Raw genomic sequence first — 12,499 nt, 5'->3', positions numbered from 1 at the left:
AAGGGAGTTGTGAGAATGGTTACATTTATTCTTCTCAGGGGCAGTGGATACATCATCAAGTGTTATGCACAGTCCCATGCACACATATACAAGTCTTCTTAGTTGGGTATTGAATCTCCTATATCTCTGGTTACACAGTCTAAAGAGCACTTTATTATTCTTTGGCACCACAGAAGAACACTGACATTCCAAATCTCAAATAAGAATTTTGAATATTTGTAAAATCCACTGTTTGCATCTCAGGTTGTGTAACAAATGCATATGTGTACACAGGGCAAATTAACAACATTATGATTGTCACATGTAAAGATATGCTTCTCTATTGAAATGTAGATACTGTACTCAATGTACATTGCATTACTTTGGGGGACATTGACATGTTCCACATTATAGGATGACATACGCATTGACTGTTGTACACCATAGGATTATCAATCGAATATGCCTGTGACTTCATTTAGGGATGATTGTATACTTGCATTGTCTGATACTTGCATTATGCATATTGACAAGACAAACATACAAGTCATACATAGGACAATGCACTGCAGAATAACAGAGATGGATTATGTGAGAATAGCTTAACCAAGCTTGTAAAACAGTTGCAAGTGTAAACACTGCAAAGCAGACATACTTTAAATAACTGAAATAAGTGAGTCAAAATCATCCTGTCAAGAACATCTGTTGACAAAGGTACTGCAGACATACACATGCGCAACATAAAACTATAATTATTTGATTTACTTTTTTCTTATATTGTACTCTCTGAGTGGAGCATTGCTAAGCTGAATTGCGCAGCTGATGACAAGGTGTTAGCACATGCATAATCATATCTTGAATTGTTGAAAGTAGAATGGGAATTTGCAGTACTCAGTCTTGCTTTGTGCTATTTTTTTTCTGCAAAGATCTGTACAAGACAGGCTTCATAATAGGTCTCAGGCACATTAATATAGAAGCAGGACAATTATGTGTTAAGTAAAGCTGTAGCCACCATTTACATCCACATGAGTCAAACAACACATCCTGATATATTTTTTCAACCATAGCAATTCAGCATTTACAAATGAATCAAACAGACCAAAAGCAGTTTGCAAATTAAGGAGTGAACACAATTCTTAGCACTTTCATCCAAGTTTATTCCTCATGAACTTCTTCAGAAAATGTTTAACCTTTAAAAACGCACCCCTTATATATTAAATAAATCATCACATGACTTTACATTTCACATTTTTGTTAAAGGGATAAAATCATACCATAAAATTGTTGCCATAAAAATAGTAATAGCAGTGGTAAATATATATAAAATACTATGCAATTTAAATACACAGAATCATATCCTATCTAAATATTATTTTTATAATATATACATATATATATATATATATATATATATATATATATATATATATATATATATTTGTACTTAATTCAGTACTAAAAAGTACTTGATGTTAATACTTTCGTTCATACCAGGAGCTCTGTCAGCTACCAAACTGATCTGCCACAGAGACTCCTTACATTCCAAAATCAAATTAGTATTCCCTATAAATTCCATCTGTGGAACAAAATCTATTACTGAAAAAGTAAACTTTTTAAAGTTTGTATATTGACTAGCATGCCTAGCTAAGGCATTAGGAAAATTGTTTTTCTTAATGGCAAGTGTGCGTTCATATATCCTCCGTTTTAAAATCTAATAGTTTTCCTGATATAATAACAAAAACAGGAATTGCAAATAGCTGCATAAACTATATCTGAACTCTCACAATTAAAGTGTTTACTCACCCAAATAGTCCTATTTAGGAGTTTAATGAATGTGCAAGAAGTGTTACTAGTATACCTACATTGTTTGCACTTCTTACAAGAGGAGGTCCCTTTGGCACTATTTTGATTAGCCAATGCAAACGTATTCCCTACTCTATGTTCCAAAATAGTCTTGATGTTCTTAATTCTCTTATAGTTGAACTTAGGTTATATACCAGTAATCTGTATAAGTTCTCTATTGCCCATAAGAACTTCCCAGTTTTCCTTAATAATGTGTTTAATAACACCCATCTCATTCACAATGGGCATGGGGAATGAAATAATGAAAGTGGTGTTATCTTTCTCTTTCCTCATACCACTTACATCACTTACCCCCTTGATGATGGGCTTGGCAACAGACTTCCTCAAAGTATAAACTTCATTTCGTGTAACTGTAAGGCAAACCTGATCATACCCTCTTTGTTCAAAAAAATGTGTCAGGATGATCATCTCCTGAAGGAAAGTATCATCATCTGATGTGAGTCTACTAAGACAAATAAATTGATCCTTAATTACCCCCTTCTTCATATGTCTAGGGTGTAAGCTATCTCTATGCAAGTATTGATTAACAAATACATCTTTCCTAAATATTTTACTTACAAAGGTATTACTAGATGTGTCAAAGACAAAATGTATATCTAGAAACTTAATGGACTTTCCAAAACTTCCCACAGTGAATTTTAAGAATTCAGTGGTTTGATTTAAGTCTTTCACAAAAGACTCAAATTCTTTCTCTTCACCAGTCCACAAGAAAATCAAGTCATCTATGTATCCCTGATATAAAATGATGTGGGACCACTGTGGATGCAAATATAAATATTTCTCATCGCACTTGGCCATGACAAGGTTGGAGAAGGCCAGAGCTACCCTCACCCCCATAGCCACTCCTGATGTCTGTTTGTAATATCACTGGTTAAATTCAAAATAGTTGTTGTTCAAAACTATACCCATAAGTTTACAAATCATCTCAACTTTACCATGTGTGAAATCAGTATAGCCACTAAGGTAATCTCTCAAGTATTCTATACCTGTGCCCTGATTAATACATGTATATAGTGAATTTACATCCAAAGACGCAAAATAAAATTCACCATGGGTAAGATTAATGTCCCTCAGGATTTCCAAAAGATGCCAAGAATCCCTTAGGTAGGATTTCACTTGTTGCACAATTGGATTAAGCATATGATCCAACCACAGAGAAATGTTCTCTGTTTTGGACTTCTTGGCTGAAATAATTGGCCTAAAAGGTGGATTTGTTTGTGATTTGTGTACTTTGGGTATACCAAAGAAACGTCCCATACAGGGTTGTTCAACAAGCAAAATTTCATATGTATCTTGATCTATGCTACCTAGACAGAACACGTCAAAAAGATCAGCATTTACTCTCAAAAAACAGTTTATCATGTTTTTATCTGCAGCAACATAAGATGTGTCATTTACCAACATGTTTTCAATATTTTTAACATAGTCTTCAATATACATACTCACTACCATACCACCCTTATCAATTCTCATTACTCTGATATGTTTATTCTTGCTTAAAGTAATCAGTGCCTGATATTCTTCTACAGTAAGGTTTTACATATAAGTGTCCTTTATAATGTGCCTCATATCTAGTTCACACATGTCACCAAACACTTGCAAGGTGTTACACAATGGAGGATTATATGTACTGTTCTTTTTAAATTTGTTGTAATTATTACAAAAATCGTGTCCATCTACATTTACATCATGCAAAATGTAATGAAGATTAAATTTTCTCAAAAAGAGTTTAAAGTCAACTATCAATCTAGTAATACTAAAAGAACTACTAGGTATATAGGAAAAACCTTTTTTCAATACTGAAATCACATCTTTCGATAGAACACTGTTAGACAAATTCAAGATATGAATTTCAAAATCAGAAACAGTTAATTTTTCTTCCTGTTGATTCTTCCCCTCAGTTTTGTCTTGTTCTGAGCCTGATTTGACCACTTGGGAGTACGTTTGTTGCCACCCTGGTCCACCAAAAATTCATCATTTACAGCATGCCAAGAAAAAAAATGAACAAATTAATACAACAAAATAAGTGCCAAGATGTAGTATAAACTCCCTCAGTAAGATGATCTGGAAATAGGTTTCGATCGCTGCATCACCTGTAGTGTTTTCCTAAGCTCAACACCTTTACACATAATGCCACAGAGATAAGAATGGGATGGTTTTAATTTCTTTCCTTAGTACTGTCCAGACTGCTGAGGAAAGTGTAACAATGTCAATCTTCATTGCTTTCTTTATGGCAGTCCAAATAAAACTTGTCAGTTTTCACATTAGGTAATGAAATGCAGGTCAGTACTATTAACCACTGCCAATCCATGGAGAATAATGTCAAATGGCATGCAAATGATAAAAAGAAAAAAAATAAATAAATAGAAAATCAAAAATAAATGTAGATCAAATACTTTAAATGTACATTTCACATGTTAAAGTGACTTTCTTATCATGCAACAGGGAACTGTATGAATCTAAGCCCTTAAACAGGGGTATTCAAAACAATATTTTTACAGTATTTCCCAAAGATGCCACAGACAAAGACCGACATTAGCAAGGAGAAAATGAGTTAAGATGTAAACATAATGTCACATTATATTAAGTCACAATGAAAGTAAAACAAAAACAAGTTACAAAAATTGCCCTTTCTCATTTGACAGTAAATGTCTGGATAACTGGGACATTGCAAACAGCTAGGCTACACATGTACTCACACAATATTAAAAAAAGACTGCAAACATTGCAGGTGTATCCCTTTCTTTTTGTATTGCGCCTCATTTGCTTTCTTAATAACAAGTCTATCTCTGTTTTATTCTCATATGCTAATTTTATCAATGCTTAAACTACTCCCTTGAATTTGAACAACATCGCTTACCAAGGGGCCAATAACTGCGGTCATTAAAGCCAACATTGGAATGTTAGGACTGTCTCTTTCCTATAATGCTCAATGTGCTTTCAGACTTTTGGATAAGTCTGTTCTCCCTGACACACCCTCAGTAGGTGTACATCAAAGAGGAGAGACTGTAAACACTGATTTTTCCTGCAGTCATAGTAATCACAGAAACCTATAAGTCATTAGCAGGGAACACATCTCAGTGCTTGTCCTTGCATTGCTAAGGAGAATCCATGTAATTGTGTAGGTCCTTATACCATATTTATATTCCCTACACTTGGTGCAGATTATGGTATTTGGAAATGCTAATGAATTCACACCTCATTTTCATACTCACAGTGCTTACAGGGCTAACTGCACCATATGAAGGTAATCATGTAGCTAATGCCTTTTGTATCACTGTTTTTAACCAGAGAGATTGATACTGCTAAAAACAAACTTTTGGAGAATTATCTATTTTCTACACTTTATTGTCAAGGCATGTTGTTATTTCTTATATAATGATTTTAGTTTAATATTAAAAGATGAATTGCAGTGACAACTGAAAAGCAGTTTTTTTATCTTGCATGTTTTTCCATTTATCCCTTTCTTTTGGCACCCTCATATCTCCATTACAAAAAGTATGCTGCTGAATGCTACATGACCTGTTTTTTTATTTGTATTTAATTTGATGGTTGCACGTTTACTGCAGATGATAGTGTTGTAGCTATGTAAGGAGGTCTGGCATTTTTACCTGTATGAGCAGAAAAAGAAAAAAAATGTGCTCTGTGGATTTCTACCTGATTAACCTCCACAGCAGTGGATATGTTAGTTATAGTAGTTTTGTGTTACATTTCTGCTGCTACACTTAATTGTTATTGTTAATGCTGCAATGTATTACGCTGTTATACCCGTGTTATCTCCTTTACATAAGTGTTACAGATCGCTGTTGATATTTTATTTTAAAATCTCCTTTTTTTGGTGTGGGGGGGGGGTTCTAACCTGGATGTAGTCATATGGAGCAATTAACATTTAAATTGGTTGTGTGCATGTTGGATGCAGGTAGCCCAAAATAACTGAGCTCACAGATATTCTGCCATACAATGTTATGGCACACAAGAAGAAATCTATACTCTGTAAGCCACCATATAGTGATGCAGAAAATGAGATCATTATCTAGGCCTTATGTCATCATAGAGCTTCTCTGTAAGGGGGAGGTACAGGTGACCAATCTACCTAAGACAGGATATGGCAGTAGGTGGTCAATGACATTAATGCTGTTGGAGAGCATGGGGGAATCTACTGTCAAGTACAACATCAGGGAAGTGACATGATAAACTCAGCCCAGGAAATTACCACTGCACTTGCTCTGGAACAGGTGAATATCCACTGTCAGAGATCCAGATTACTTGGCAGAAGCTCCCACCAGAATCCCTGACTTTGGTACAGAACAGGATGAGGGTGACACAGTTGATCAAGTTATTGTGATTACTCCAGTTGCAGAGCCGATTGTTTCTCTGAGTAACCATTGTGAGGGCATGGTTTCACACAGGAGGGTTGGAAGTGCTGCTTGAAGGAGGTCTGCTGTCGACTCTCCCACTGATGCTGGTGTATCATTAGATACCAAAAGACATATGTGTAGGGTTGTAGTGGAGGCACAGGCACATTCCACCTGGGCCTCAGAAGAGATAATGTGACTACTAAACATTGTGCATTCTGATTTGAGTGACTCCCTGAACCATGTGGGCAGCTCCTTATACATAATGAATGCTGCACTGGATTGGGCAGTGTCTCTGATGGAACATATGTTGGGGTGGCTGGAGAGACCTACATCTTCTGGTGTTAGTAGACATGGCCATGCAAGATCCTGCTCCTAACACTACATCCACTGCTCCATCAGTAATTGCAAAGTCCATGCCCAGAAGTGGTAAGCCATGGGTTTGTGGTCCTGGATGTAGATGTGAGAAGAACTCAGCCAGCAAATATCACTCATCTTCTGGAGCACATCAACTTCTAGCCAGGGCCATGAAAATAACATTGCAACTCCTGGCAGATGTTGTTCTCCTCGTCATGGAAGATGATGCTGAATTGACGAATCTACCATGCACAGCTTGCACCTGTCCAAGATGCCAGGATATAGTGCTAGCACAGTTTTCACTTGTCCATACTACTTCACACTCATGCGAACTATCTAAACAGTACTGTTGAGTACTATATATATCTGTTGTTACTGGCCTTGAGCACTATATACTCTGGAAGATACATGTGTTTCTTACTTGCACACCCTCACTTCATTAATGTCAGCCTTTCCTTCCTACCCCCCAACCACCCTTTGTAAATGATGATGACTGTGCCTTGCCCTTTGCACATGTCTTTGTGATTTATGGTTGCATATATGCCTTATGCACGCAGTGGATAGCCAATGCTTCCTTCTTCACAATCTTACATTAAAGTTGTTGATTTCTGTTTATACTCATTTGTGAATTATTGCTTCTATAATTGTTGAACCTCATTGCATTTCAATTAGTATTGTCAAAACAGCAATGAAAACATTAGGTACTGCAGTCTTGCTTCTTGGTATAGTTGTGCAAATTAGGGTATAATTGACCTGATCCATGTTTTATAAATGAGCGTCAATTGAAATGCCTGATGTGCAGTATTGTCTATACCACATAAGTGAATATAACAAATATCTAACAGAGGAAATATTACTTACATAACTGTATGCCACAGACAAATGCTCTGTTCAGGGGCATATACATATTACCATATGAGAATAATCAGTTCTATAACTTATTTCTTTTTGGTTACAGTTTCCACACTTACCTTATCTTTAGTGAAGGTACAAGTTCTGTCCTTGGCAATTGTCCCTGTCTGATGCTATCAGAACACAGTCATTACACATTTAAGTCAAGGTAGTGCTGTTTGACAGGCATCAGTATTCCTATTGTATGTTGGTGGCATCTTACACTTTGCGCTAAGCAGTGAGTATGCGTGCTACCTTTGCTCTTATCCAGAGTCAGGGCATACTGTGCACACCTCTGTCTGCCAGCACTATCTGTAGCTGGTGGTTCTCCTTCAGACTTCTCATCTGTACCTGCTGCTGCTGGCCCTTCCTATGGTCCTTGAAATTGTAGGCCAGCCTCTAGTTTTCCTTGTTGAAGCTGTTTCCTGACTATTATATTTTGTAACATAGCACACACTGTACATATTTCAGCAGAAATGCCTAAGGGCATATCCTGATGTATCTAGACAATGAAACCTTCATTTCAGCAATCTAAACACATGTTCCATGATATTCCTTGCTTGAGCTTGGTTGTCACTGTATCCTTATCAGTGGGGTTGTGTGGGTTTTTCATAGGTGTCATGAGCCAGCTTTCAGTGAATAACATGCATCCCCCACAAGATGCCCTGGAGGAATGTCACCTCTAGCAAACCTGGTGTGCAGCTCACAAGTGTGCCATATGTGGGAGCCATGGAAAATGACAGGGCTACCTACACAGACATTGTAGATAATTCCTTGGGCATTACAGACAACCTGACAGTTTAACAATTTGAAACCTTTTTTTTATGTACCTCCTTCCCTGTTCCCTAGGTGGGGCTCTTAGCTCTATGTGTATGCAATCTATGACCCTTTAGGGAACTGTGTTACTGTATAAAATTCCTGCATTGTTCTTGCTCTCTCCTGTGGGGCTCATGGGAAAAAGATATGCTCCTGTGCATGTCATAGCATTGCATTTAAAATCTGATGACATATTCTAGAGGCTGATGGCTGTGACACCCTTAGTATATCATTGTGGGTCCCTGGAAAGTACCATTTGTTATTATACCTATTTTGTTTCTGTTGAAATGGGTTCTCTATGATTTCCCTGGGGCCTGAGGTGGGGGTGGTAGACATTGCTTATTTCCTCTGATGTTTTCCTATCAACCCTTTACCGCTCAACAATTTCTATTTAATACATTCCATGATAGGTCAAATGGGGTCTAGATACCCTTCTTCTTCTTCTTCTACTTGCCTGAAGTCTGGCAGCAGCACTGTGATTTAAAGCCTGTTGCACATTCTTCTTCTTCTTTTGGTTTTTCCTGATTAGGGGTTGCCACAGCAGATCACCTGTCCACTCATGATTGGCAGTGGAGTTTTACAGTGTCGAGTTGCCAGCCTGGTGCCCAACCTTCCACAGAAGGCACACACATGCACGCATGCCTAGGGCCAATTTAGAGTGCCCAATCCACCTACACCATGTCTTTGGGATGTGGGAGGAAACCAGAACTCCCGGAGGAAACCCACGCGACCACAGGGAGGACATGTAGACTCCGCACAGAGGGCACCCCAGCTGAGAATCGAACCAGAGAACCTCTTGATGTGAGGTAAAGCCTGTTGCACATACAGGATAATAATTGCAGCAGCAAAACCTAACATGTTTTTTTTTCAAAGTTTATGATGCCTGTACTCCAAATAATTTTGGTGGACATGGCAAAAGCCTACACTGAGTCTAGAGAGCTGCTTTATAGCTTTCTGAATAGCTCTTTCATGTTGGATTGGTTAATTAGCATGTAATTTGGCTCTTCATGCTTTCATTAGCATATTCTGTCATTTGAAATGAAAAAAGCAAAACACATCCACAGGAACGAAGCACTGTGACTCAGTTTCTCGGATATAGTAATATTCTGTATATACACAAAACGCTGCTGGACACACCACAAATTAATACTATGTGCTTTATTGGCATAGATAGATAAGCACTTTCACCATTAAGGCTTCATCAGACCAAATAGTAATAAATGAGTGAAGGAGCTTAAATACTTTCAAATCTAGTTACTCATGCATAATTAATCAAATGACATAATTTCCTTAATGCCATAAATGCACGTATCAAATTTAAAACTGATCTAGCGTATCTTACTATATTAAAATATCTGATACCATTAAACAGATATGAATCAATTATTCATTAAAATCAATAGAAATTAAGAGTATAAAAATAAAAATGTATGTATGAAGAAAATAAGAAAAAAAAATGAAAAAAAGACTTTCCCCAGGATTCATGAAGCTTGCGCCAGGTGCAGGCGTAGCATAGGCAGAATAACGCCAAATATGTCCGTCGAGCGATTCAGGTACGATCCAATACCACGTGCGCTACCAGCGTATGCCAGAACTGCGCAGCCCTCGGCATAGGTATGCTAATCACCCCATGCGCAGTGTTGCACCATGCAAATGAAGGCAGATAGTGATTCATAAAGTGGTGCAGGTGTAGTGTAAGCCCACGGAAATGTAAACCAAAAAACACGGTTTACATTTTCCCAAACAGAACATCGGAGCTATGGAAGTGGACCAGACTCATGTATTACAAAGTTAACATATGCCAATGTCTAAATACACAGCCAATGGCATAAGAAAAGATGCACAACACCTAAAAAACAACATTTAATGTCATGTCCACAGTAACGCACAGTACAACCGCAGGGCATGTGTGCACAAACTGGAAAATAAGGAAATTACATAAAAATGTCATAAAATCGCAATGTAATACAAATCAGATTTACACCATAATACGCAATGGTAGGCATGGAACACCACAACCAAGGTGCAAGGGTTGCTAAGGGCCTGTGACAGTGTTTGGCATGGTAACTATGAATTAGTAGTCAATGCCATGCAAATGAGGCAGATAATACTGAATCGCAAATGTCCCGCCGGATGAAGGTTGTACCATACGGCGCAGCGCTATAACACCGAGGAGTGGCTCAGAGGAGATACATGACATCAACAAAGGGGTGTGCCACAATTGCAGTAAGCATATTGGAGCAATGCAAATCTGGCCTGGCCATTGCTAAGCAAAGCTGCAGGACAGGGGTGGGGAGGAAGGTATAGAATCATTTAGCTGAGAGCAGACATGGTGCCCAAAAGCGCATGTGTACGGGGATGAAAATGTGCCCAAAACCCAGTAAGCGGATGCACGCAGTGCGAACAATAGCACAAACAGGAAGGTCAGCGGAAGAAAAGAAGGAAATGCCGAAGTAGGGTAATTGGCGTACTAATGAGCAATCAACACCAATCAACTCACGGCGGCCAATTGATGGCAGCTGACAAGTCTGCTCGCAGAAACCTGCAAAACAGGATAGGGGAGGCATTGGAATGCAAAGAAAGGAGGGGAGGCATTGGATTGCAAAGATAGGAGATCTGTCATAGCAGAGCAAAGCAAACCGACAGTAGACCGGCAATAGCACACATTACGCAAGATATGCCAGGTCTAGGAAAGTACAAATGAAAGCAGGCTGCTAGATGCATGCCAGAAAATGGTAGGTGGAACGTGCAGAAATGTAAAGGGAAGGTCAAGAGGTAATCCACAGCAGCCAAATGTAATTCAACACCAAAGGCACCACAATAGTAGTTCCAGTAGTAAAACATATAAGATACCCTGTAGCTACGATCGTACATACACACCCTATGACATCATCGGTGTTCACAGCACAATAGTATAAAGTGTGAAAGCACCCTACACACACCTGTGTATTCCCAAACACTGCACCATAGCTGTAAACACACGGGGAACTTTTAAAATGTACATGTTGGGAGCTGCCATAGCTGTGATTCATCAGCATGTGTTAGAGACTGACGGTGTTGTGGAGGATGATGCCGACAACCACCGCAGGCCCTGGAGGAGGAGAAGAGTGTTCAGACCAAGGGTAACCTACCAGGGGCTACATGATCTGGAGATAGTAGAGCATTACAGGGTGGACAGGGACATCTTACAGAAAATAGTGGAGCTGTGCCGGCCATGCCTGAGAACCAGAAACAACAGAGGGAAACCCATCCCAGTGGACACGAAGGTATGTGTAAGCATGCGAATACTAGCCACAGGTACCTTTCAAAGGCCAACTGGAGATATAATGGGTATCTCACAGGCATCAGCATCCAGGGTACTACACCAGTTCCTGGATGCCATGTTACCACATGCCAATGAGCATATATACTTCCCCCGAACTCAGGAGGAGTTGGCCAGTGATATGCGTCTCTTCCATCATGTGGCACACTACCCGGAGGTACTGGGTGTGATAGACTGCATGCACATACAAATCAAGTCACCATCCGGTGAGCATGATAGATGTTACATAAACCGCAAGGGATTCCACTCCATCAACTGCCAGGTCATGTGCAATGCCCAGGGAATTATCATGGATGTGTGTGCTGGCAGCCCTGGAAGCTACCATGACTCCCATATCTGGCATGCCTCACAGCTGTATCAGGTATTTGTCAGGGGGGACATCCCACATGGTCACCCTGTGGGGGATGCTGGCTATGCACTGGACCCGTGGGTGATGACTCCCATCAGAAATGCACACACACCCATGCAAGAATGCCATAATGAGGCACATGCACAAACCAGAATCATCATAGAGCGTGTGTTTGGGATGCTGAAATCACAGTTCTGGTGCTTGGACACATCTGGTGGAGCCTTGCAGTACTCTCCAGGCACGTGTGCCCACATCGTCATAGTATGTGCCATGCTACATAATATGATCCTGCAGAAACAGCTGCAGCAGGGACAAAATGGTGAAGGCCCTCATAGCCCACCGCAATTGCCAAGGCCATCACAGGCACAGAGGGCTTCAGACAATTAACACACTGTGAAAGCCCCAGTAGGCAGACAGAGGTGTGCCCAATATGCCTTGGCAAAGAGGGAACGTATAGCACATACTCTGACAGTTTAGGCCCCTACGGACTGACACACCTCTCCACCTGCACACACAGTAAAATGGATGGCACACAAGCATGACCACCTGTAAATTGTAATGTATAGG

General features: G+C 39.4%; 1 protein-coding gene across 1 annotated transcript in view; it reads left to right on the top strand.

The window, feature by feature from the left end:
• Window positions 1-2,778: 2,778 nt before the first annotated feature.
• Window positions 2,779-12,499, top strand: part of LOC122814109 (extracellular calcium-sensing receptor-like) — a 183,899-nt gene continuing 174,178 nt past the window's right edge. The window contains exon 1 of the mRNA XM_044086724.1: window positions 2,779-2,805. Coding sequence (XP_043942659.1) covers window positions 2,779-2,805 — 27 coding nt within the window. The remainder of the gene's footprint in view (window positions 2,806-12,499) is intronic.

Source organism: Protopterus annectens, chromosome 10.part0 (assembly GCF_019279795.1).
Source record: "Protopterus annectens isolate FY-2018-M chromosome 10.part0, PAN1.0, whole genome shotgun sequence".
NCBI classification, from domain to species: Eukaryota; Metazoa; Chordata; order Ceratodontiformes; family Protopteridae; genus Protopterus; species Protopterus annectens.
The sequence above is the reverse complement of the archived record's forward strand: the minus strand, read 5'-3'. Positions and strand labels throughout refer to the sequence as shown.